The following is a 27,321-nucleotide window of genomic DNA, read 5'->3' on the forward strand; positions in this document are numbered from 1 at the left end:
CCTGCCCACTTTTACCTGCCACTTTGCCAGCAGATCTATCCCTTCAGCCATATCAGGTTTGTAGGAAGTGGAGAGTCAGCCGTGACATGGAGGAAGACTCAATGCCAGGGTAGTGAAATAAGTTTTGACAGGTACTAACAAAACAAGGTGAGCCTGATTTTTTTCATCTGTTTGATTTCATACACAGCCAAATGTTCTGCAAAAGTAATTTACCTTATTAATCGTGTTTTGAACTTTGTGATAGGAGGAACTTAGAAGTGTTTCCATCGACTACAAAAGATCAGTTGATAAGAAGCTGTGTAATTTCTTAGTGCGCACACAGTCATGCTTAGTGTGTATGAAGTCATTTCTGCAGTTGATCTGTTGTGAGATCTGTTATCTTGAAAAATTGCGAATGACGTACTAACAAAAGGTTGTATACAATGTTTAAGGTATTGTTTTCATTGTTTAACACAGGAGGCTCAAACTTTTTACAGCTGAGACCTTAACTGTAAAACTCTAGAGACATTAAGATAAGGTAACCATGTATGATTTTACTGTGTCTATTTTATGGAAGTGTTTTTCAGCTCGTGTTTTGTTACCCAATACAGAATTTAATGACCATGGATACCATCCTTCCTACCCTGGCTTGTTACCTTCTGGCCATTTCTTCTGCTGTGGCGCAAACAGAAAATGGGAAATTGACTACCACGACCACAATAACAACATCTGACTTAAACCTGACACACACAACTGCACTAGTAACTCCAACTGATTCTACTGTACATGAAACTGTCACAAACTTGACTGACAACACATCTCCATCAACCAGCATGACGCAGCACAGTCTAACTTTCACAACCACAGCAGCCACAACTGAGAGCAAAAGTCCTCTCCAGACTTCTCAGTCAACAACCATCATGACTCCTCTCACCGACAGTACATCTCTGACATCCACAACACCTGGCACTCACACTCCAACGTTTACTGCAATGACAACACCTGCGATGCAGACAACAGGAGGTTACATAAGTACACCTGATACTACAGTAATTACAACTGCAAATTCATCTCACACTGTCAACACAACCTCGGTTTCACCAGACGGAACCACACAAGGTAAGCATCAGGCTTCCTGTTTTATCAATAATTTAACCACTCACCATACAGAAAGTTGACAGTTAACTGTGATTGACTTTTATTGCTTTTCCTTTTTTTTGTTAATAGCTTTGCGACTGAGCAGTTCAGAAAAAAACATGACTATTATCTTCAGTGCTGTACTTGGAATGTTTGCAGTGGCATTGATTGGGTTCATGCTTCACAAATGCAAACACAAAATCCAATATCTGCATCGACCTCTTAACACTGATGACACGGGTAAGGAGTTTCCCTTCATCATACAATCAATACAAATTTTTTTTTGTATTATTTGCAGCAAAAAAATACAGTACATATTCAATTTTCCCCAGATGCATTTGTGGCAGAGGATGACACACTCGTAATTTCTGGAGGACTTTATGATGGCCATCCGATATACGACAACGTACCAACAGTCTCAGAAGACCAATCTCAATTCCGCCTCGAGTTCCTTCATTAAGGCGAGAACGTTCCTACAGTTTGAGATCACCTTTTGTGCTCGACAGGCATGGACTAAACCAAGTTTTCACATCTGCGAATGAGTACAATTTCAAGACTGAGATTTCACCCCAGTTATATTGAAATTCTTCACGAAAGGCTAACAGCAGAGAGGAGTGGAAAATGACACTGGGCAGAACATTAAAAAAAGGACAACGCTGGCTGATTTGAACATTACTTTTACTTCTGTAATTGTCAATACCAAGATACACAAATATATTAATTTCATACATATTAAGATAATAATACAGAACAACTACACCTTTTCCCACACAAACAATATGAACATGTGCAGAATGAATAAGATTTCATGTGAACACCGGTAAAGATACATTTTAAAGCATTTAGGGTGAGACTCCTCAATCACTTAAAATCTTCCTCCAAACCCTGAACAAACTAGAACAAGAACACCTAAATCTTTCTGTTAACAATGCTGTTGAGCTAATCCATAACAATACTATGTATGACTGTTAAGAAATAAACTTGCCTATTCTATTTGATACCAAACGGTAGTATATATGCATAAGAAAGTTTGAACGTTAACACCTAAAACTGTCGAAGATTGTTTTGATTACTGTTTATCTGACCTGTAACAGCCATATTTAGGCAAAGACCCTCTCACTGCTCTTCTTCTTTTTTTTGTCACAGACAGTTACAGCCGTCCAACCAGCATCTCTCATCCTTTTCATTGCAGCAAGCTTCAAGGAGTTCCCTGGTGATTTATGACTGACAGGGCTCTGAAAATGAAAACATGTGGAGCCAATTTTTTTAATGAATCAATGGACACATTTTTTTTTGTCCACTTCATATAATGCCAGTTAAGACTATACCACTATGTTCAACTTACCTTTTGCAAGATGTTTAGTTTGGAGGGGGGTGCAGAAGACTTCGGTGCGGGTGCATGAGCAAAGCTCTGTCAAGCAAAGAAACAGAAAGCCAAATCAGCTCCTCTGGCAATATCTCATAGACGATCATATGAACTTAACACTTTTAGCTAATTTTTACATCTGACAAATAAAGCCTCAACAAATACAAATCCAACTCACCAAGATATCGTTTTGATCAGAGCTGTCAGACCTGGGGTCAAGCTCTATGGTGGTCTTCTCCCAGCGCGCTGTCAGAGAAGAAGGGGGCGTCCTAATTCTGTAGGACTGTGAGGAATTTCAAAGAAAGTAAATGTCAGCCAAAGTCATTCATATTTTTATTAATTTTGGAAAATGTCAGAATGATACTGTTTATTACTTTGATCTTTGATGTTCCGCCAACCCTGTTTGTCATTATACTTGGAGTTTCCGGGTTTCCATTTTGAATTTTCTATGATTAAAAGAAAAGTTAATGACATGACAGAATGACAGAAATCGAGTTCCTATGGTATAATGTTCGCTATTACAGTCAATCAAAATTAACTTTATAAATTCCTTTTATTGTCTACCTTTGTCTTTGGTGTTGTTCTACCGGATGTTGTGATGGACTCACAGTCAGATTCCTTTATAACAGACATAAAATGTTACCCCAGTTACATTTTGAGTATCATTGAGTCAGTACTCGTAGCGACATGTTCACACTGCATTCATTAACTGTTGACATACAGTGTAAGCTGAAAATGACACTTCTCCTACACATGAACACATATGAAGGCAAACACACTGCCCCCTCATCAAATGCCAAAAATGTTTTTTTAGACAATACATCCGTATGAAAATAGTAAATTCTGTTGACAGGTTATGTTGGCGTCCTGAATGGGATGATGGTCTGAATGGGATTAACAGGCATGTAAATATACAGTATTTTAATTAAACCCTTCGTGGTCATGAAAATACAAAGAGAGTTATGACAACCTGATTTGATTTCCACCCCCTCAACAATTAAGAAGGTGAAGTACATAAGAGAATCTGTTTTAAATTGTTTTGGAATATTAGACTCACAGCTTTCTTCATAACTGCAGCATTTCCATCAACCTTGCTGTAGGATGGAGTTTTCCTGGTCTTGGTGAAGCCAAACACATGTCTCTTTGCAGAGCTCTCTTTTGGAGTCGCTGAACTTTTCCCTTGTTTATAGTTTGAGGCAGGTGACTAGGATAATGAAGATGCAGTTTTCGTGAAGTAAAAGTGATAATAAACCATGTCGTCAATAGTAGCCTGTTTCATAATATGCAGATATCTTACCTGCTTGTTTATCACTTCTGTCAGCTGAGAGACTTGCATGGATGACATTTCATTCTTCAAATCAGTTAGCTCCTTCTGCAGGTTTTCCTAATATTGATGAAAAGTCTTTCTCAAGTACAGCCTATTTCAGAACACAAACGAAAATAATCTGATTCAAATTAGGACATACCTTCTCTGCCACTTCTGTCTTCAGCTGTTGCTTCAGCTGATCTTCATCAGTCTTGTGCTTCTCAAGATCCAACTCCTGATTTTAAGAATTTAGTTTTGGTTATGTTAAGATTCATTCATTTTCTCATTGTTATACGTAAAAATCAATTAATGTTTTGTCAGCATCATACCAGTGATTTCCTACAGGCCACAGCCTCCCTCTCTTTCTTCCTGTTCTCATCAAGCTCTGCATCCTTTTGTTCAACCATCCGGTCATACTGGCTCTAGTAATAACAAGTCAAGTTCCTTGTTATGGATCGTGTGTTTGCACTTATAGTCATGCTGTATAGAAAAACATACACTCTATGATGACCTTACCTTGTGTTTTTCCATCAGTGCGACCATATCTGCTATCTTGTGTTGACACTTGAGTTCTGCGTCTTCCTTGTTCTTGACAGCCTCTGCCGCTGTTACTCTGAGCATTTCTACCTGTAAAACAACATGATTTTATTCTCAATGTTTCAACTTTGACAATCTAAAAATGTGGCGAATAGCATAATGTTATATTTAAGTTACCTCATTCTTAAGCTCTTCTGCAAAGGTTGACTTGGAGTCAAGCTCCCTCTGGAATTTCTGATAGTCTTCCTTGTTCTGTCTTTTCAGTTTCCGGGACTCTTCTTGAAGCCCATTGATCTAAACACAAAAAAAAACCATCTACATCATACAGGGTTATACTTCAATGCTACCAATGGTATATACTATCAATATTAAGATCTAGAAGAGGAAAAAAACATCCCCATACCTCATTTTCAAGTTGACTGAATTTTGCTGTCTCTTTCACTATTTGTTTCTTAAGCATTTTATTCTGAAAACGCACAAGTGAAATGTTAGCTGAACAAATAAAATCCCCATCCTGTGTATATAAAAGTTCAAATTCATCACATACTTCTTTCTTGTATTCGTCCTGGGCTGTGAGCTTGATTTCAAAATTTTTCCTGACATTGCAGAGCTAAAAAAAAATGTTTTTTATTTGTTACCTCTAGAAAATGATCACCAATAATATCAGTATTTTTAAATTTTCCATATAACAACCACCTTTGTTGCCAAAGCTTTGATTTCTTTTTCTTTTTTCTTTATTTCATCCTGCAGATGTACGCACTGTACACAAAAGAGAACAAATAAATAATATTAAACTTGGAGCAGCAGGCATCTTTCTTGTATTTTTCTTAAAAGATGATTTAATTTGTATACTTACATGATCTTCAATTTCCTTCTGCGGAGTCTCCCTTTGGATTTCACTTTTAATGGAGTTTACACCCTCTCTATTTAATGGAAATATCAAAATGTCTAAATGTCTAAAACCACACAATAGCCGACGTACTTAGATCTCTAATGTGTTAACTCACCGTAAACATTGGTTTTCTTCTTCCAGTCTTTGAATTTCTGTCATGAGCTTTGCAGCCTTCGCCTCACTCTCCTGAACAGACCAATTTGTTATTCACACCATACAGTGAGTAAAAAAAAAAAAAAAAAAGAAAAAAAAAAAGAACCTGACAACTAACACAGACAGCTGCCACACACATGAAAGTAATCTATTACATTTGTTCGGAAGATTCAGACCTTCATGTTTGCCTGAATAGCTTTCACATTAGATGATGTACTCTCAAACTGCTGTTGAATGGCTGTCTTCTCAGACTGCAGCTCATCAAAGTTAGACAACAGCTCTTTGTACTTTGTTCTTAAAAATGACACAGATTAGACCAATTAGACATTTAAGATTACAACAGTTTAATGTAATGCTCTACAGGATGTTCTAACATTATGGAATGGCTGGCTATAAAGAACTTACTCATGGTGCACAATGTCTTTCCTCAGTTGCTCCATCTGAAAGGTATTTTCTCTATTTTTCTCCTTTTCAGTAATTAGCTCTCCCTTGAGCTCCTGCACTTTGATCTGACGAATTACAATACAAAATATCACTCAGTGATTTTTTTTCTTTATAAAAGTAACAATGTGAAAGAGTGTATAAGAAATAATGAGTGATGAAGGAAAACAAAGATCTTGTAAAAACCTCTGTCATTTTAGACTTCTGGTTTAAATCTTCTTGTGCCTTTTCAGCAACTTCAAAACTCTTCTTCAGTTCATCATTTTCAGCAAAGGCAGTCTCTGCCTCATTCTGTTTCGATAAAAGTATAGCGTAAAGAAAAGTGAGGTAAAGTAAAGACTACAGAGCATGCATTTTTAGGTATCTGTATTAGATGATGGTATAAACATATTTTTCTCTGTGAGGTGGGGTGTATATTTGGATTACCTTTAAAAGCTGGACTTCTTTAGTTTTCTTTGAAAGCTCAGCTGTGAGTTCCTCCACTCTGACCTCAGTGACATCAATCTTTCCTTTCATGGACTCGATTGATTTTGATCTTTTATCCTATGAACAATATCATTATGTGAGTATCTTCAAGTCATCTTATGCAGTGTTCTGAACACAATGAACAGTAAAGAGGCAAAGAATACACTCTTCAAAAAGATAAAATACATCTTACTAGTTCATCTTCAAGTATTTTGATCTTCCCATCTTTCTTTGCACTCTGCTCCATGGTCACTTCTGTTGAGAAAAACATTTTCTTTCCATCTGGTATGGCAGCAAATGAAAATTTCTACATATCCAACTCATTGAGGCTTACCTAAACATGTGTTTCTTCTTTTAAGTTCCATGTCGTTTGCCATGAGTTTATCCTCAAGTTCTTTGGCCCTTGAAAATGAGTCATAACAGGAACATAACTACATGAGAAAAAGTTGCAGTTGATCAGGACAAAGCCATGAATTTTGCAGAGTTAATTATACCTCTGTGTCTCGAAGGCTAGGGAATTCTGTAGCTCCTGAATTGTCGTCTGAATCTGCTCCAGCTTCTCTGCTTGTTGATTTCGGACTTTGCCGAGCTCCTCCAAGTTTAAGTCCTTGCTTTTAATCATCTGTGCATATTCTTCTTCACTCTTTACTAGCATTGCAGCAATAGCATCGTGTTTTTTCTGAGAGAATGAACACATTTTAATCAAAGCAGAAGGAATACAACAGAGCTAAGTCTTATAAAGTATAATCTCAATGCACTCACCTCAGTTTCTTTGCTGCTCTGCTCAGCGGTGTGCAGTTCTTGAAGAATGGATTCTCGTTCCGTTTTTAAGCTTTTGAGAAGTTCATACTGTTCTTCTGTAATGTTTGCAAATAAATGATTGTCATCTTTGCTTTCATAATCCTTCAAAGTACTAAATGTTCAGATACTGCTTGCTGAACTCACATTACAAAAAATGTAAAATCGTTCAAAAATGTTTTGGTAAGACCTACTTTTTCCATTGTAATTGCATTTTCATAAGCAGTTATTACAAAGTAATGTAGTTACAAAACAAAGAGTTACTGTACAATCAAAGTTGCTGTAAAATATGAAATAAAATGTTAAAAACCGAGTGCTGGGCTCACAATAATAACTTCATCTCTTGACCTTGATTATTTTTGAATCAAACCTAATTGGTCATTCAGCATTTCTATGAGATTCTTTATGAAAACATTAATGACAATAAAACTGTTTACAATGTTTACAACAGTTTTACTGTGTTTTAGGAGATCAAAATGTATTTTTGCCAAAATCTGGATCTCTGCAGTGTTTCCCCTACCATTCTGTTGGCGGGGCGGCTCGCCCCTCCAACGCGGGCCCCCGCCCCCCTTGAAAAACTAAGCGCCAGATTGGGCTGCCGACAAGTACAAGGCTCGGCTGTAAAAAACGGATTTAGTTGAGTTTCTAATAATAACGTTATAATTATCAATGTTACATTAGTTTGCAGCTAGATGAAAAATGTCTCCCTATATGTCAGCGTGTGTGTGCTTTTGACATTGATGTGCGCGCTTGTTGTCTGTTTCTCTGCACACTATTTACATTTTACACTTTTAATTCAAATAAACTAACGTAGCTGTCACAGATGTTTATTTTTTATCTATGAGACCTACATTTATCTTCCGAAATGAAGCTATCCAGCCCGTGTTTAATCTCCAGAAATCTGGAGGTAATCTGCAGGTAAATTAATCGGCTCGTGTTCTTCTACCAGTATGACGGTGAAGTTTTGACCGCAGATCACCTCAGCAGACCCGGGCTGGGCTGCTCCGCCGCTCTGCTACAGGTGCGCCTGGTCTGGACTTCAAATGCAAACAAGCGTTATTTGTGCAAACAAGCGTTATTTGTGCAAACAAGCGTTATTTGTGCAAACAAGCGTTATTTGGATAAACTGGCGGCACAACGGGGAACTAAACGGCTACTTTCTCAAACGAAAAAGCTTTAAAACCTGATGTTACTGGCGCTATAGCGGAATTTAAAACAGAGTTACAGCGGCTTCAACTTAGCCATAGCGAGGGGAGGTTCACTTCCTGTTTATAAAATAAAAGCGCAAATTCTATCCTTATGGTTTTCTTTATAATTAAAGGACAACAGGTGTTTTATTTTTGTGAAAATGACCAGAAGTGCGTTACTTACTACGGCTGGCTTGGGTAGCGCCAAATTAATCGGAACAAAACTTTAAACATCTGTTATTATTATGTTATGTAAGCCAGCTTGTATGATCCTTGCAAGATAGCAAGTCAGCTGGCCTTGTTTGATGGCTAAATTTTTAAATAGATTATAATATATATATATATTAAATTGTTCTATTCATTACCTTGAGGTTTGAGGAGTCGCTGAATGTAAATTCGAATGTAAAAACTATAAAACTGTAAAAATGTAAAACATTTTCAGCTGGACGAGCCCCCCGCCCGCCCCCCCACAGATACCACCCCACCAACAAAAAAACCTCGGGGAAACACTGCTAGGAAAATATAGGCAAAGGCATGTTAACTTGAAATTTAAACTTGATCTGACTTGTTTCTTCTTGAAGCTGTTTGCTGTGCTTCTGGGTTTCCTGGAGGTCAAGCAGGAGTTTTTGTAGTTCACTTTCCTTGTCCTTGAGTTTTGTTTGAAGCGCAACAACCTGTGGACACAGTGTGCAGACTTCTGGTTACATTAAGTTCCCCAAAACGTTTATCTGAAGAAAGTTTTATGTCACTAACCTCTTTCTCTTTCATGTTATATTCTTGATGATATTTTTCTTTTAGACTTTCAAATTGCATCAGGTCCTCTTTGACTGGGAAAAATATAAAATGGTTAATTCACTTCATGACGTTTTCTTGCTTTTTAATCTATCATTCTATGTCATCAAGACACAATTTATCCTCCAAGTTATGTCTGAATGATAAAATGTCATACAATTTGGAATTACTGTACTGAATAGGTCAAATAGAGAATAAAAATAAAACCTTTTTGCATCTCTTGCTGATCAGCTTCTGCTCGCATACGAAGGCTTTCAAAAGCTGCAATTAGTTTCTACAGAAACAGAAAGCTACTTTTAAATTGACCATAACCCTTATGTGATACAACTTCAATAACTACTGTCAAACAAGTATTATTATCAATAATAAACACATAAATTATTGTACAGATTTAGAGGTTTTTACCTGAATGCTTTCACTATTTTCCATCAAGATGTGATGTGTTTCTTCTCTTTCGGATTCAACTACAAAATACAAACATATGGTTATTTAATATGCAGACATGTGTAAATATGTTACTTCTTAATAATATTGCTGATTCAGACGTATGTTTAGGTTAAAAAATTCAAAGCACTTTTTACTTACATAAGTGCATTTTCTTGGATGACCGCTCTAAAGTATCTTTGAGGATATTGCACAAGTTCCTTGTTGCATTGTTCCTGTATTTAAAATTTGGAAACAAAATATTTAAGGTAGACAAAACATCTATTGTTAAAAAATACACGTTCATCTGGCTATTACAGAGCACATGTAGTGTGACCCTGAGCACTTTAAACAAACAAATCCCATACTTGTTCCTCAAATCCTCATTCTCACTGATTTGTTCCTCCAGCTTTAAGCTGAGACTTTCATTTCCAAACTGTAAAGGCAGAACACAAAATGTCACCAGCACAATTATTATCAAAGGCAGTTCAAGAACTCTTTGTCTTTGTTATCAATAATAACAATAATACAAAATAAATAATACTGTATATGGTTGAAAAGAGAAAGAGACACCTGCAATTCTTGAATGGCTTTGCGTTGAGTTTCAATTGTTCTTTTGTTTTCTTGTAGTCTCCTTTCCTTTTGCACAGTGTCACTGTCAGCTTTGTCCTTCCAACATTTCATTTTCTCAACTTCATCAAACAGCTTGCAATAAAGCTGTCCAGGATTGCAATTGTTCTGGAGAATGTTAACAATGATGGGAAGTTAACTGACATACTTTGGAAAAACTTGTGGCCATGGCCAAGTCTAACCTATTCATGCCTCACATTTTTGTACAATGAAAATATTACCATGTCTTTTTCCATTGGAGGCACGACTTTCATCTTAGGAAACTCTTTAACAGAGAGACAATAATTAATTCATCACAAAGTTGATAATACCATTTGTGCTGAAATGAGTAAGCCAGTGTTTTCTAACAGAAAATACCTTGTCTGGTAGGTTTTGTTGGTGCAACCATGCTCGTATTGGGGAAAGGCATGCTCTGCTCTTTGTCAAAACATTTACTGTGACCCTAGGGAGAAAACAGCAGTTACGCTTAGTCATCATATGTAATAATAAATACTCCCTTTTAACTACAGCTGCCACCAATCCCTAATATTTTCTGCTTACAGCCCAGAAAACAATACCCAGAAGTGTGCATACTATATGAAACTTTGCTTACTGGTAAAAAAAAAACAAAAAAAAACAGTTTGCTAATTACTGTGCTGTAGGACAGTGTCAGTGCTGAGCTAGCATCAAAGTATTTTCTCCTTACTTTACTCAGTAGTATTAACTGTTGGCTAACCATTGGCTAATTGAACACATACCTGCTGCAATTTATTCACAAAGTCACCACAGCCCTCAATGATTTCTTGAGGTCGAACAGCCGATACCTGTCCGTTATTCACTCTGGGAGGTACCAACAGTTTGAAGTTAAAGCCCCGGTCTCTGTCCATCCTGAAATTAAAACACAAATACAGCCTCTTTTATTTTCAGAAGAATGTGGGGGAAAAAAAAAAAAACGCATTAAGATTTTAATCCAAGAGCGGTTTGATGACCTATTTATCTTAAGAAGTAGGAGAATGTTCTGAACTCATAGGGGGAAACTGAAGTCGCAGCATATAGTGGAAATACCCAAGTACAGTAGAGTGGAGTATGTCTAGCTAGCTACTTAGTTAGATTCTACCCCTAAGTAATAACATTACTTTAATGTTACAGTTTACTGAGCTTAAGCTGTTAATGATACATTTATGAGAGATAATGTCAAGCAGCTTTCACATGATTTAATTTCACCCAAAGACCGGACGTTAATTAGCTTTCTCATAACCGTTTGTTTCAGCTAACATTAGCCGTTGAGTCAACTTGACGTTAGCTTACTCAGCTAGCACGTTCGTTAACCTACCTTCGACCATTCCTGACAGACAAGAATAAAATAGCTACCAGGCAAGGACAACAACATTTAATTTAACGCAAATACGTGATGTGGACTGACAGCAGCCGTGAAGTTACTTGCTTATGGCTGGAGAAGTTCAATATGGCGCAGTTGGCAGGCCTACGACTTGTAACTTACCTGGAATACTTGAGCGCGCGCAGGACTTCGCCTGTTGAGCGTAACGTGACCGTTGACGTTCAAACTGCCAGCAGGGAGATGCTCTTAATAATACATCCATACATCCATTATCGGACAGCAGGCACCCTGATTCACTAACAACTAAGGGATAATTATTCCCGCTTTGTGCGTATTTATCAATACTATGCCATCTCTACGCATCTACCGTTTTTATCTTAACATGTAAATGATTTTAGGAGTAAGAAAACAGCACTGAATGTCAAAAACCTACCAGTTAAGATAGACCGGACTGCCTGTTTAATGTAGTTTGAGTATGATGGAGAATTAAGCTACAGCTGCAAACCGGTGGCAAAGATGTCTCCGCTAAGAATATACAATTGCCAATCATCACATTAAGATCTGAAAAGCTCCTAATCTAGTGTATTATCATTATCAGTTTTACTTTTGCCAAAGTAGTATTGTAACACTATAACTTTACTTCTCTTCCAGTATGCCTTTTGGGTACTTTTTACAACACTGATTATTTGACATGTAAGATTAAGATAACTAAAGCCGACTGCCTCTGCCAGGTACAGACGCTGTGAGGCTCGCTGGCTCATTATAACCACAAGTTCACAAAAGACTTAAGAGTGAAACCATGCAACTATAAATAAATCAATAAATCCTTGAATACATTTTGAAAAATGAGGGAAGAGGGGGCTCCACAGTCATTTGATTGACTCATTAAACACTGTGGGCCCCTTTCTACATCCTTTTTGGTTTGGTTATAAGACCAGGACATGCATTATTCAAGGCAAAATGAAATGAAAACATGCGCGCTCCTCTCGGTGTCCCTGATATTCAGCACAGATTACATTTTTGAACATTTTCCCAGATGGAAAAAGTGTGACTGAACGTGCTGTTTTGTACAGAACGTTTCCTCAGCATTCAGATTTTGATATAAAGGTCCTTGCACAGTGCTTAACGTTCCTTCAAAGGAGTATACTTGACTACTACCATCACAACCCTTCTCTACAAACATGACTCACAATAGAAACAACCAAATGGGCGTGCATTGTGTTTAAAAGTGGAATATGTCTTCCCACCTTTGTTATGTAATCACTACAACTTAGTTACATCCATGGGTCCATTCTGTGAAATCCTTTTCTTAAACTTGTTTTTGTGTCAAGAGAAGAAGTATATTGATCAGTCTTGAAAAGCTGCTCCCTCATTCATAAGTAGGCCTGTAGCACCAAGTGAAAGCCTTGGCTCTACTGGTTGACCGTCATTCTGTTTAATGAGACAGACAGTAATGTACTGATTTGAATCTCTGAAACGATAAGCAAATACATAAACAATTTGCAAATGTTATGATTACTGTCAGGAGGTTATTGTCCAACCAGTGTTCTATTAAGCATACTTTGTAGTGTAAGGTATTGTTTTTATTTACTTATTTCACTGTGGTTGGTGAAAAAAATGACAAGAGCACAGTGTGATAACATCAGTTTATCCTGTGGGGGTTTTTGTCTCGTAATATAAGTGTCGGAAATGAACAGTAAAATACATTATACCTAAGAGAAATAGTGTTAGGAGATTTCTACAGAACTTTCTAATGATCGATTTATAAGAAACATTGACCACATTTGGATTTTTTGTCAAATGACAGTTTATTTGATTTTCTGATGTGTGTTTTCATATATTGCAGTCAGTGGCACATTTTCACATCACGTGAATAAACAAAGTTATGCAACAAGGTTTTAATGCACTCAAAATGATCGATGATCATCTATCATCACAGCTAGACGAGTAAAACATGTTTACATGAGAATTAGTATGACTACATGTGCAGAATATACAAAGTGGTATCTTCAAATATTCCATGACTGCATGGTCCTATCAGGTCCTTGTAAACACTTAAAGATCTTTACAAATGTGTTTGAGAGCGAACACTACAATTATGCACTTTCACAGAGAATGTGCGCGGTTGATTTTATAAAATAGAGCTCTACACTCAGCCTGTTTACTGAAAAAACTTTAACTATATGGTGCAGTTTTGAAAAGCTAAACTACTATATATATATATATATATATATATATATATATATATATGCTGCAGAAAAAAGTTACAGAGAGGTTATAGGGATATAATCTGATATTCAAAACATAAAACTCTAACAACACAAGTAACATAAAAGGCTAAACAAACTTGAAAAGCCTAACAAACGCACATAATAGTCCATATAAGCATATAAGAGGTATTTTATGTGGATTGTTCATTAGAGTTTAAAGGGCTTTGATGGTGTGTAAATATTTTAGATGGAATTCAGAGTGAGGTTATGAGGCTATGATTCCTGTGCTGGACTTCATAAACAATTTAATTATTAAAGAGAAGAATGTTTATCTGCTGTCCTGATTCTCGCGAGCATTTGTAGTTCATACATATGCACCCCACAGAGGACAGTGACTTAACGTGGTACAGATAATCAGACAGTGTCTTCTGTGTTCCTCGCTTCTGCCACCTCCTTTGCAGCATTGTCCCTGTTAGACCTTTGTTCTCTTCCTCCCACCCTGGCCCTCCTCTCCTCCTCTTTCTTCTCTTTGGCCAGCAGTCGGTAGTTGAGTCCCATCCCCGCGAACAGGAAGACGCTGGAGACGATGAGCAGGATCCCACAGCCCTGGTACGTGTACTTGTAGTCATGATAGATGTCTTTGAACTTCCCTGTGAAAACAAAAAAGTCACATTGCATCATTTTTTATTTACTGTCAACATTAAAAGGGAGTAACTGGTAAGAAATGGCTAGAATACGACAGCTCCAACACTCTGGGGGAGAGCATAACTGCTAACTGCTGTTCATAGTGCTCTTTCTTGTCCCTGCCTAAGCTAGTAGCTCAGTGAGCCGCGGAGCTGAGTCGCTGTATGAGCTGACAGGAGTCTGCCTGGACCAGGACCTCGGATCATGGGGGGAGATACTGCGGACAACGGGGCTCAGCTCAACCAGACTCAGCCGCCTCTCAAGTGAACAAGGTTGAACACCAGACTGGGACTGAGCACCTCTGAGACCAACAAATTCCAGTTCAAAGATAAAGGTTGCAATATAGTATATGTACTCTGAATTCGGGGAAGAGAAGACAGGACAGGCAGGGAAAGAGAGGCATAATGTAGAAGGGCAGTGGGCAGAAACGGTGTGCAGAGCCAGACGATTTTCACATCTTACTCTTTGAATTCTAGATTTATTTCAACCAAATCAGGGATGATATGATATTTCTGTAAAAGACAGAAACTTAACTTTTCTGTTCAGTATGGGTTGGACTAAAAATGTTGTATTCCTATTAGACTAATTGCTGCTTTCCAGACTATGTCGGAGGTTGGAATTTCCTGGCTGAACAAAAAACATGATTGAACAGAGCAAAATGACATCTCACAAGTGTCAACAGAATTGCACCTTCAGCAGTGCAGCCTCCTTGCATTATAAACGAAATGGATGAGAAACACACATGACGCACAAGGTAGCCTAGCCTGATGCAAATACTGTTGTCTACTAATACACCCTATCCCCCTCCCATGGGCGCTACCATTGTTGGGTGAAATAAATTAAAAAATTAGCAGCAGTGAGCTGATATACTCACCAAGCAGAGGGGGGCCCAGCAACACAGGACCACACTCCATGATAGTGACCAGCCCGACAGCACTGGAGAAGCGCTGGGCTCCCACCAGGTCCATAAGGGTCTCGAACAGCACAGAGCTCAGCCAGCCAAAGGCAAACCCAAAGAACATGGCATAAATCACAAAGCCCTTGTAGTCTACTGACATCGGTGCCAGGACGTGGCAAACACCGTTGTACAGCACAGAGGCAGCAAAGAAGTACTGTATCCTGGGCCGGACCCACTTGGTGTTTGCCACAATACCCATTGAGGGCCGGGCAACCATGTCAACAAAAGCCAGCACAGACAGAAGGAAGGCTGCCTTCTCTTTAGGGATGTCTTTACTTTTTGCAAAATTACTGAGAAACACCAGTGGTGCAAAGAGACCGAAAAACATGATAATATTGCCCAAGATGTAGAGCAAAAAGCCACGGTGCTTGAACAAGGAGAGATCAATGAAGCTGTTAATTCTCTGTGACACAGTCCTCCTCTCTGTGCTCTTCTCTGCAGGTTTGGGTTTTGGTCCTATGGGTCGCATGAGAGACCCGGCGACACAGCAGTTGAAGAGGAGGCCACCCAGGATCAAAAAACTTCCTCTCCAGCCAAACTTATCAAAGAGCCAGGTGTTTATAGGGGCCATGGTGGAGAGAAAGACGGGGCTGCCAGCCATGGCGATCCCATTGGCAATCGGCCGCTTCATGTAGAAGTACTTGCCAATCATGGTGAGGGCAGGGTTGAGGTTGAAGGCCAATCCCAAACCTAAAAGAATCAATTAAAACATGTATGAGTTAGGATTTAAACAATTCATTGAGGGAATCATGACAGTTCTTGGTGTTTTTACTTCTAAAGAACACTAGATGGCAACGGTGCACAGGAAAAAATAGGTGACTCATGGGCAAACTTAAAAATATAGAGTTAAAATTAGGTACCTCCCACCACACCAATACAAAAGTACAGTGCTTGAACAGAGTTGCAGAAAGAGGCAGCAATAAGGCCCGCTCCAGACAGACATCCTCCAGCCATCATGACAGGTCGACTCCCATATTTATTAACCAGGATGCTGCTGATAGGACCTGAAGAAGCAAAAAAGCCAAAAAAATTGCATGAACACATATAACAAGCTGAAAGAGGGTGATTTCTACCCAATCATCAATACACAGTTCTATATTTAACCACCAGAGAGCTCCAGTGCCACAGCTGTGGCTCAGCGAAATCAAACAACTTCTGCAATCATTTTTGTCAGTGCTGCACTGCAGTAGATGTGTTCTCATGCCATTAATAATGCGATCTGTCAGAAAAACCATGAAAGCTGTAATGAAATAAGCATTTATTTTGGCTCAGGGAATCATAAAAATCGACAGAGGAAGAATTTTTTTGTTGATTCTTCTTAAATGGAGTCATTTGAAATGTTTATTGGAGGAGCCTCAGTTCGGTTCATGCAGGTGGGTGTATTCATGTGTGTGTTTTAAGGGGAAGTTCAAGGGGCTGGTGTGTGCATGGGGTTAAAGCGACAACTGATATCTTGTTAAGTAAATTTTTTTGCCACTAGTTTCAAAGAAAGCGTGACATGGTGAGGTAACAGTCAATCAACATATTAATATGCATGCACCTACAATTACGCATTACCTCTACAAAATCGTTATGACTTGTAAACACTTGACTGAAATGCTCGCAGTGTTCGGGTCACACAACAAATTTCCATCCACGGCTTATAACAACCGATCTAAATGAGTATGAGGACCCACATGGAAGACACTTCTGCCTTCCTGCCAAATCCCTGCACTGCCCAATGAACCTAAATAGAAACTGACAGTTTTTGTTTAGAGGTTGTCCAGACTCATTTGCCAGCACGGCGCAAGACAAAGGGTTTTTAAATTGTAATGCAGGCGGCCTCCACACTAGCAATGAGTTCCTTCCTTCCGCCTTGCAGGGAGAGTTGCGTAGGATAAAAAGGTTGGAGACAAACCAATGTAGAATATTATGAATGTAATGAATCAAAAATTGAGGGAGTACAGAGGTACGCAACAGTAGGTTGTTAATGAACTTCTCCTGCTGATGTGCTCAGAATGTCTAACACTTACGGCAACACACTCAGCTGTCATCTACTCACAGCACCGACTTACTTACTCTCAATTACAATGCATAGCTTGCTTTCGTCTGTGTGTATTTGCTTTGAAACATTTGCATTCATTAACAATGTTTAACCTGAAGAGTAACCAGATTGAGTCCACTGCAGCTCACAACTTGTTCGTACAGGTGCATGTCTCACTTTTTCAGCCACGAAATCCCACAAAGGTTTAGAGCCATTATGTGATGCTGCACATAAAAAATATTGTTAACACTTCTGATTAGCGTCTTATTTAGTTTATATTTAGTATTAGCATCCTATTAGTTTCCCTTCAAGAACATCTTAATTACTATTTATGATATTTAATTAGAAGATGTATGTACATGAATTACAACTTTGGTTCATCCAAAAATGAAGATTCAGTCATTATCTACTCATCCCCATGCTGATGAAAAGAAAACATTTATTGAGCTTCACAGCAAACAGCGTTGCAGTATTCTCCCAAACAACTGAAGCAGATGGAAACAACAACCAAAAAAACATAGAACAGCTCCATAAAATCCAAGTCTCTGAAAACCTCAAGATCCCGACATGATTTGAAAAGACATTATTTACATATTTCTTAAGCTGAAATCCTGACTATAGCTGCACAGCTAAAAGTGTTAGCCTGTGTATAGGGTGTAAATAACATCAGCCCCCAGCTATGTGAGGTGTTCAGGAAAATGCTGCGATGCTGTTTTCCTGTGAAACCCCAGGAATGTTAGATAATTACCCAATTTTCATTTTTAGGTGACCTTTTCCTTCAATATCCTTCCCTCAGTATGGGCTTTAGAAGGTGGTGCCAGATTCTCACGCTCCCTTTATAACACATCTAATATAGTGTAAGTGTTAATAGAGTCCAAAAAACTTTGAATGAAGTCTTCCTTATTCAGAATATGTTTCTGAAGGATGTCTTGCTCATAGCTAATTCACTTGTAGAACCTGTGTGGGTTACTAAGTGCTAAACTACTTTATAATGGCAAAAAAAAAAGAAGACAGAATGCAAATAATATGTATGATAGTAAGCATTTAGTTAACGCATAACACGTGTACCCAACATAAAGTGTTACCAAAATATTAAGGTTTAGCATTATGCACTGTCAGTGTCAGTTGTGAAGACATTGGTACACCTGTCTCTTGTAGAACACATGTATGCTTATATCCTCTTTTGAATCATGATCATTTAATGTGAATTTGTATGTATTATAACCTATTGGATAGCTTGTATTTCACCTCGACCCTGCATCTGTAATCAAGTTTGAATTTAACCTAAATCAAATTATAACAGCATGTAACGTGAACGACATATTAGAAATAATGGGATGGTATCACAGTGTAACTCTGCGACCTTTAACCACTGCAGGGAATGTGCTGCTGAACTACAAGCAGCATTGATTCCTTTATGGGCGACACGGTGCTCCAACTGTACGGTAATGAGGGCTAAACTTGGACGTGCAGTTTTGCTCTTTAATTGCAGCCATTGTGCAATTTACTAGTGTAGACATTGTATAGCAAAGAAATAATACAGTAAAGAGAAGTTAAGATTTAATATGTTAAAAATGAAAGCACTTCAAGCCTAACAAAAAAGTACAATGTCCACTTCTGTCTTATTACTTGCAGGCCAAAATAGCAAATTTGACACGAAGTAGTTTCATGCGGTGTAATATTTTTCCTCCTCACATCAGTTTGGTGCATTGAAGCAACTTTGCTGAAACTTCCCTGAGATTAAAAAAAGATGCCCAAGTCATCATTTTCCCAGGTTATCACACGATAGAGTAAAGGAGAGTGCAGTGTTTTGATTTCAGAGCCGACGGTCTTGAGGGACGAGGAGAGCTCCTTTGAACTCCGCTTTCTCCGTGTTGAATATCACGCACATGAATAGAGCCTCATCATCACATGACCGGCCAGACCTGTGTGACATCATCCAGAGTCTCTCATCAGGGCAGGAAAACAAGCGAGCCCCTGGTGGTGTTCCACTCTCAAAGCACTAGGGGAAACAATGAGCGGGTATACAAAGCTAAAACCCATTCATGTGTGCCAGGGAAAGATACTGTTGCACCGTCATAAACAACACTTCAGTGGAAGAGTTACAGTATTGTTTTATCTCAGTGTGAGAGTCTGATTTAATTCTGAGAATCTCGGGCCTGTTGGTGGACAAACCGAGGCTAAAAAGCTACAATGCGAGTCTGTATTTGATAACAATGCAACGGATTGGCTTTCAACTGAACTCTCCAGGAATAAATCTTTTACCGCTGTGAATTCAATCCATTAATCCTCTTAATGTGCTAAATGTCAAGTGTTAACAAAACCATGTTTTGGCTCACCTCCGCCGTACATGCACGCTAACATGATGGAGGAGATCCAGGACACCTGGCTGCTGGTCACATCGAAGATCACCTCGATCTCTTTGAAGAAGACAGTGATGGACTTAGGGAATGCATAGGAGAAGCCAATAGAGATGAAGGCACCAGCTACCACCATCCATCCCCAGCCACCCTCAGGTGGTGTGTAGCCTTGAGGACCACCGACAGCGGGCGCCATTTTCACTCCTCGTCGATTTCAACACGTTACACAGATACGAGTGTCTGTTCAGGAGAGAAGAAAACAGCAAAGGAAGTTACTTCATTGTTGGTATTTTTTATTTTGTTTTATTGTTCATAAGCCAGAAGAAGTTTGAAGAACAAGTTATTGTTGAAAGTTAACTGATTGAAAGTTAACTGCCCAATAAGTGGTTGGATTGGAGAAGACTTAAGTGAATACAATGATCCAAGGACATATCAAATTGTAAAACCTCATGTTTTAGTCCTCAGATATGAAAAATATCTGATGAAAAAAGATCATCTTGACACACACAGCTTCTAAGGATCATTATAAAGCCCTCAATTAAGTGATATCTCATTGGACAATAAGAAAAGAGCATTAAAAAGATAATTCGGAATAAATTTGAGTCCATTTAAAGACCATTTCCACATGGAATCACAGTTATAGCTCAGACATTTTACACAGGTTTCCAAAAAGATCCCAGTTACTTTTAAATGATGTCTCCATCTGGATCATTAACAGGGCACTTTGGGTGTTTTCCAGGAACTTGGCTGTGATTTTCCAAGAATCCGTCCTTTAGCTCCCCCTTTTAAACCTGGGCTGCCAAAGTGCACAACTAATTGATGTATTCATTCATTTATTTATTTATATTTTTTGTATTCTACATGAATGTTTTCCCTTTTTAGTTCCTACAAGGGTTTATATGTTGTGTTTCATAGTATTTTACAATGTCCATGAATGTGGGAAGACAATAACAATCTGAGTAACAGTCGCTGAAGCTTTGGATGTGCAAATTTGATGCAAAACTGTTCAGAGCCACTGATGTGAAATGTTTTAAAGCATCCCAGTCGCCAGGGTAAAATATTGACAGCTAACATTTCTGCAGGGGACGGTCGTGGAGTTACTTTGGGACAATTTCTAGCTGTGTTTGGGGCGACAAAAAACGGATATTTTTCTCTCCAGGCCAATAGGAATTTCTAGCCAAGACATGAACCCCTAACCAAGTGGCCTGGAGCTAACCAGAGCACAAGCACAGCATAATCACAAGATACAATTGTAAAATGTACCTTAATAAACATAAGGTTTAGACAATAAGAAAGTTTCAACATATCAACATGGTTTGGAGAAACATACTTAACGACATTTATTCTGCCGCTTGGGCTGTACAAACCACTGTGTTCATTTCAAACAGAATAAAACATAAGAGTTTTGTTTTTATCTCTTTTACCTCCAGTAAGTGTTTGTTAAATCTTTTGAAACATTTAAAAGAGAGTCTTCCTCCAATAAAGAGATCGTTGTTGGTGTCTGACAGTATTGATCTTTGCCCTCTGACCTCTGTTTTCTCTCATGCGTCTAATCCTTAGCAGTAACTGACCAAACCTGCCTTCTGTCTGTTTGCTGTTGGCCTCTAACTTGTTTCACTGTAGTACGTGCTCCGCTTACTGACCGATATGTAGCTCTGAGTATCTGTGCTTTGCTGATACCTCATGTGTGTTTGGAAAAAGTGATCATATTTGTCAAAAAAACATTTCCCTAACCTAGTGAGAGTTTAAAGAATGATTTTTGCTTTGAATTGCTCGCTGCATGTATTCACTGAACTCCCACCCGCTGATCTCCCACAGTCTCACTTTAGAGGTGATGAATAAGAGTCCATCTGCAGAGTCAAACAGCTTACTGTATTGTTTACACAGGGGAGACTATCCAGAGAAAACATCGATCAGAGGCATGAACACAGGTTGAATTCAAGCTGCTCGATAGCTCAGGGCTATAGTGGGAGATGATATAGTGTTTTTTCAGGCGAGTAGGACTTGATGTGGTTGATGAATTGGTTTAGTGCTCTGAAAACTTATTGGGTAAGCCAGTTGTGTGCAGCGAGTAGTGAATATTTAATGGTTTAAAGAACTTTTGTTATTGAGCTGGGATTTTAGCTGCTGCTCTGCAGCTGTAAAGGTGCCTCCCTCATTATTCTATAGATGCAATAGGCAACGGAGGTGAAATAAGATCTTCTGCCTCTTATTTACTCAAACAGACATTGAGAGTCACTTGAGAGAATCACAAAGACACCACTAGGGCGTAAAAATATTACATTTGCATATACTGTGGGTAACATACTGTATAATGGTTTGTCAGCATGTAATGAAGATAACAACGACTTGCATGTCTTCTGTTTCAGGCTTTTATTTTAACACCTCATCATCAAGAGGAGAAGAAATTGTTAGAAACAATTAACACATACCACGAGTGCCTGCTCATTGTTAAGTGATGTAATGGTGTCACTGGCCTACACACTGGTGATAGATATTTTGAACGATAGACAAAAACACAATTACCAACAAAAATTACCAACTGTAGGACATTAGAGATGTTAGATTTTCTTTTTTATTTAAGAGAAAGGTTTATACCCAGAAATGACGGAGAATTCTGTATAGAAATAGCTGATTTGCTATTATTCCCTGAGAGTAAAAGCTTAATATCAATCTGTGTGTTTAGCACAGAGCTGGTGTAGGAAGTCTAACTTAACATAAAGACTGAAACCAGAGGAACACCGTCAGGCGAGGCAATCCAGGCAAATGTTTGTGGCCCCCCAAAGCATTTGGGAAAAGGGGCCTCTGATGGCCACTCATATGGGCACATTTTGCAGTGACAACTTTAAACCTCCCATAAAGGCACAATATAGTGCATTGATGCTTCCTAAAACCCCTCGCGGTGGAGCACTTTCTGGGAGAGTGGGAACATCAGGAAAAAGTAGCAACTTTAAGGGGTGTCCACCATGACATTCCTATTAAACTTGCATTGCTTCATTTAAATCATATAGAAATAGACCTAGGTTTTTATTGTTCTAGTTTGTAAAGTCATTTATAGCTTGAACATTCTGTAAACTGAACATTTGAAATAAAAAATTGTTTGGATTTCGTAATTTCTTTTTTATATAAAGGTGATGAACCCTGGTTGGATGGGCCCCTTGAATTTTTTGCTAAGGGCCCCAACAGACTCTAGAATTGGCAAAGTATAAGATACAGCAAGATTAATTAACCGCCCTCTCACTCTCAATGTATCTAATATGGCAGCTTGATCAGTGGCCTGACGCTGTAGGTACCCCTGTAGCGTCATTGTTTTGAGGCGCCTCTCTAGTGTAAACAGTGAAAAAGGACCACATTGTTATGAGGGTGGTTTGGTTTGATGGCTCACATACAGGACTTTCCCCCAGGAGACCTGACTTTGAGTTCTGTGTGTAACCAGAAGTCAAAGAAAAATGACTTGTTTACATACGTAACATCGTTTACGTAACTGAACTTGCATATTAATTCAACCCAAACCATTTGACATTATATATAAATCTAGAAACTGTTTTTCATTGAGAAAGCAACGTTTTTCCTGACATGAACTATTTCCAGTAATTGTTTTGCTCTTTTTTTATTTGTTGTCTCCAGCTTTATTCACACGTTGTCACTTTAATAAATAGAGGTCATTGACGCTCTGGATTCCCCTTCACACCTGTCACGTTTCCCACTCCAAAAACTAAAGGTTGAAGGTACAATAAAGGTCAGTTGAAAGATTCTCAGTCTGAAAATAGTCACCAGACATCCACCAGACGGCCTCTCATATAGGACAGTATGCATGGGAAATGTTCCTTACTGGCAGCAGAGACAACGTTGTTTTTACAAAGGATGAAAAATTCAGTAGTTGACATTAGATGATAAATGGAGGAACACCTTCAGACAGACGGCACCCCAGATAAAATGGCAAAACCGCCAAAATAATGAATAAAACGGATAATTTCATACCAAGGATTGATCGCTCAGCTCTATAGCGGAGAGAAAAGTATCAAACAACTCAGTGAAGCCTGCAGAGTTGATTCATTTAAGCCAGCTACAGGAGAATGAAATAAGTAGACAAATGCGCTGAGGCACTGACTCTAACTCCCCCTCGCACTGTAAAGGTCTAAATAAAGCATGTTTGAAGGGGGGGGCGGCCCGAAAGTGCCACACATACGTGCATAGAGCAGGGTAGGCTCAGCTGAGCGCATTATAGAAACACAACAGGATTTGGTGTCACTGCTTAAAGGTTAGGGTTTTGACAGACATGGGTCACGTACTCACTGTACCGTTGACCCAGGCTTGGTATTTGGAGTGATGAAAACCTGTTGTTGGACCGACCTTGGCTGGATGGCAACTGAGTCCCTCTTAATTGAAATATCATGCTGCATTCAGGGAAATACTCCTTGTCCTTAGTTTGTTCTGATTTAGTTTTTAAGTTACTTAAAAATAGATGATAAGGTTGGTTGGATTTACAACAAAAGTAGCTGAAATGATGTTTAATAAGATTTTTACATCTTCGTTTTTGCGCTTCTAGCAAGACTTTTCATACATTCTCCCCGCAGCCACGCTTTAGGCCCTCTTATGACCCCAGGTTTCTTAATACCACTTATTATCACATCTAGTGAATTTGTCTGATTAATTATGAATGAGAATCACATGCTAAATATTTGCTCAGGGAAATTGCATGCTCACATAATAAGTGTTGCTATAACCTGCACAAAGCACCACATCTTTCATGAATTGCCAGCTGAATATAGACTTATGCAAGTAATTGTTTTTTTTATGTCTTGGTAATGTTAAATGTGCATAGTGTGTGTCTGTCTGTGTGTGTGAGTGTGTGTGTGAGTGTGTGTGAAGCCTATTCTTACCTTGGCAGGAGCTCTCGATCTGGGCCAGATGAGCTCTGCAGATAAACAGCAGTCTCGGAGGCACGTTAACACTCTGCAGACATCATTGAATGGGACTGAGCTGTCTCTGAATATGTATGAAAGGGAAAAAAAAAATAAAATAAAATCACTGCATATGTTTCACAGATACTCCAGAAGAAGTGATCTGCAGCTCTGTATCCACTGTGACAGTCCAAACGTTGCCAGTGGCACCTTGATCTCAGACTTAATCTGTTTCCAGCGACTAAAGTGAGGCTGAAAAGTTGAGTTCATTCAGAGCCCGCATCAAACAGCTGGATGATCTGGACACCATTGTGCTAAATGGTGAGGTCAGTCAACTTCTTATTGGCTGTGGGAGGCTTAGTGCCGTGCCTCCACAATGCTTTCTCCACCCCTCTGTCGTGTGCTGAGCTCACACACACGAGGTTGGAGTAATTCACTGCACTTCACGGCCCTATAGCATGTGTGACCTAAGAGGATATCGAATCATGTCTGCACTCTAGGAGATAAGATGCTTTCTAAGACTCCCGTTTCCTGCATTAGGTGATTTACCAGTGCTATTCAACTGAATATTGGAAGGTGTAGCTATATGAGAAATCCGGTTGACTTAAACAACGGACATTGTTTACCGTGACCACCTGAAAGAAAGATTTCTGTGCACTTCAGGGGTCAGATCTGGTTGAGCCTTTCTCCCAAACTCCCGGAGGAGACATTAATGAATCGCTATCAGAGCTTGGGAAAGGAAAGGCCTGAGTACAGGAGGTTATAGAAACACGAGTGTGTACTCGCAAAGTGCTTCAAATTCTTAACAACCTTGAAAACGCATTTGTCTTTGTTAAGTTGTTTTATGTTGTTCCCCGCATTTTTTCCACTCCAATAAGAATTTTTATTGCTTTTCAAACAGAGGATGTAGTTGAGCACCACCCCACCTACAATTCAGCATTTTCTCCTGGGCTAACATTTATTCAAAAGTGCAAAGTGTGAAGAATGGAAATGGGCCATGGAACATACACACACACACGTGCATACCCACACGCACACGCTTACAGGCATGTAATTATGCAATCAGAAATTTCCCACAAATTTTGAACACATACTATTTCTAAACACAGGGACTTTTGTTAAATGTCTTACTGTATCATTTTTACTTTTGAAGGGTAAGATCACAATTCAGTCTTTACTTACTCATCTCCATGATGATGGAAAGTTGGGGGAAGTTTTGTGGTCGACAAATTTCTGGAGCTTCATAGCCAAAAAAGGCGTTGCAGAATGTTCTTAACAAATTAAGAAGATCACGGTTAGATCGAACAAAAAAGTGCCTGGTTTTCCACCGTGTAAACCTGAGGAGATAATGACTGAATTATCATTTTTGGTGAACTCATTCTTTAAGCCAAATGAGCAGCATTGCTGCACTGGGAAAGAGAAGTCAGTCAGCTGGTCGGTTGGTCAAACGGTCCACCATGTTGGTCCTGACTGAAATAACTCAACAACGACGGGATGGATTTCCATGGAAAGTCTTTCTTGGTAACCAGAGGATGATGACTAGCACCCTGGATAATCCTCTCATTCTGCCTGTAGTGCCACCAGCAGGCTGACATTTTAGGTTGAGTGACATATCTTAACAACTATCAGATGGATTGACATTACATGTTCTACATGTATTCAAGGTCTCTAGAAGACAGATTCTTATACGTTTGATGAGTGGTGTCACAAGGTTTTCTCTTACTCAGTGAAGTATCTCACATGTGTCTGTTGCATTATTGATCCAAAGACTTTGATGATCCCCTGACCTGTCCTCTAGCGCCACTGTTAGGTTGACTCTTTTGTTTGTATTGAAACATCTCAAGAACTATGGGATTGAATACTGTGAAATTTGATACATATATTCATGGTTCCCTCAGTCATGAATTGGAATAACTTTGATAAATTGATCTTTCATCTAGCGCCACCACCATGTCAAAATTTCAACTTCCCCATTACTTTGGTTTATAACCAAATATCTGCAAAGATTACCATCAGCCTCACTTTGTGTTCATTTTTATTTAGCTAGAATAAGCATGCCAACAATCTAAGTAGGAAAGTTTACCTGCTTAAAACCATCATGTAGCATCAACAGCGCCAGCATGTTACGTTGAGTCAATTTTACTTACATAGTTACTATGACTCGTTTTGGATAAGAAAAAACTGACGCACAAAAAAACCCCAAAACATTTAACTTCGGGAAAAAAGAGGAAACCTTCGGAAAAGCATCATACACATCTTCCACGATGGACAGACGTGCAATGGATGTTCAAAATCGTTTCTTTTTTTTTTTATAAACATCACAGCACATACAAGTTTGGATGAAAAAATAGAGATACATGTAGATGTTAAAACACAGGTTTTTGATTAACTACACATGTAACCAAATCGGTAGGAGCCACCTGAGCCCAGCGACTCGCTCTCCAAAATGGAGACCCGGAAGGAGGACAGGGCACACAAACATTAAAGAGTTAGCATGTCATGCACACAGATTGAAGAGACAATCACACACAGGGAGAGAGAGACACGACAGCATGAAAACTAGGAAGAAAGTGAGTGAAAAGAAGAGAATTTCCTGGGGGATAAGGATCCAGATCCAAACGTCTGGATGGCACCAACAGCCAAAAGACACAGAGATCCCTGAATGGCCACAGGTCCAGCAGAGAGGAGCCTGAGTGAAAAGACAGGAGAAAGAGAAGAAAAGTGAGACGAGGACATGGCCTGTAAGTTTAATGTGAAT

The 27,321-nt window shown here is 38.9% G+C and overlaps 3 protein-coding genes across 11 annotated transcripts; 1 reads left to right on the plus strand and 2 right to left on the minus strand.

The window, feature by feature from the left end:
• Window positions 1-25: 25 nt before the first annotated feature.
• LOC115582550 (cell wall protein DAN4-like) lies at window positions 26-3,133 on the plus strand. Of its 2 annotated transcripts, none has more exons than XM_030418557.1 (4): window positions 26-147; window positions 591-1,098; window positions 1,207-1,356; window positions 1,449-3,133. In XM_030418557.1, the coding sequence occupies exons 2-4, from the start codon at window positions 597-599 to the stop codon at window positions 1,574-1,576; spliced, it is 780 nt and encodes a 259-aa protein (XP_030274417.1). In that variant the 5' UTR covers window positions 26-147; window positions 591-596; the 3' UTR covers window positions 1,577-3,133. The 2 variants fall into 2 exon arrangements, with proteins under 2 accessions (XP_030274417.1, XP_030274418.1); XM_030418558.1 differs by having other exon boundaries at window positions 50-131.
• On the minus strand, window positions 1,778-11,662 carry sycp1 (synaptonemal complex protein 1). 5 transcript variants are annotated; one of them, XM_030418555.1, is made up of 35 exons: window positions 11,587-11,662; window positions 10,844-10,973; window positions 10,464-10,548; window positions 10,328-10,371; window positions 10,050-10,214; window positions 9,845-9,912; window positions 9,639-9,712; window positions 9,459-9,517; window positions 9,261-9,327; window positions 9,015-9,088; window positions 8,827-8,935; window positions 7,039-7,133; window positions 6,771-6,955; window positions 6,611-6,678; window positions 6,470-6,531; window positions 6,238-6,354; window positions 5,998-6,102; window positions 5,776-5,879; window positions 5,547-5,664; window positions 5,333-5,403; window positions 5,182-5,248; window positions 5,022-5,084; window positions 4,873-4,935; window positions 4,729-4,791; window positions 4,503-4,619; window positions 4,305-4,415; window positions 4,118-4,210; window positions 3,949-4,023; window positions 3,780-3,866; window positions 3,540-3,686; window positions 3,047-3,100; window positions 2,857-2,928; window positions 2,661-2,765; window positions 2,462-2,527; window positions 1,778-2,351 (listed from the first exon to the last, which is right to left on the minus strand). In XM_030418555.1, exons 2-35 carry the CDS (start codon window positions 10,970-10,972, stop codon window positions 2,217-2,219), a joined length of 3,117 nt encoding a protein of 1,038 aa, XP_030274415.1. In that variant the 5' UTR covers window position 10,973; window positions 11,587-11,662; the 3' UTR covers window positions 1,778-2,216. The 5 variants fall into 5 exon arrangements, with proteins under 5 accessions (XP_030274415.1, XP_030274413.1, XP_030274414.1 ...); XM_030418553.1 differs by lacking the exon at window positions 11,587-11,662 and adding an exon at window positions 11,509-11,580; XM_030418554.1 differs by lacking the exon at window positions 11,587-11,662 and adding an exon at window positions 11,530-11,576.
• A 1,545-nt stretch (window positions 11,663-13,207) lies between these two features.
• slc16a1a (solute carrier family 16 member 1a) lies at window positions 13,208-26,838 on the minus strand. Of its 4 annotated transcripts, none has more exons than XM_030418650.1 (6): window positions 25,746-26,838; window positions 24,543-24,648; window positions 19,639-19,899; window positions 16,137-16,280; window positions 15,193-15,966; window positions 14,049-14,284 (listed from the first exon to the last, which is right to left on the minus strand). In XM_030418650.1, exons 3-6 carry the CDS (start codon window positions 19,853-19,855, stop codon window positions 14,049-14,051), a joined length of 1,371 nt encoding a protein of 456 aa, XP_030274510.1. In that variant the 5' UTR covers window positions 19,856-19,899; window positions 24,543-24,648; window positions 25,746-26,838. The 4 variants fall into 4 exon arrangements, with proteins under 4 accessions (XP_030274512.1, XP_030274510.1, XP_030274511.1 ...); XM_030418651.1 differs by lacking the exon at window positions 25,746-26,838 and adding an exon at window positions 24,774-25,008; XM_030418649.1 differs by lacking the exon at window positions 25,746-26,838 and having other exon boundaries at window positions 24,543-25,008.
• Window positions 26,839-27,321: the final 483 nt, after the last annotated feature.

Source organism: Sparus aurata, chromosome 6 (assembly GCF_900880675.1).
Source record: "Sparus aurata chromosome 6, fSpaAur1.1, whole genome shotgun sequence".
Classification (NCBI taxonomy): domain Eukaryota; kingdom Metazoa; phylum Chordata; class Actinopteri; order Spariformes; family Sparidae; genus Sparus; species Sparus aurata.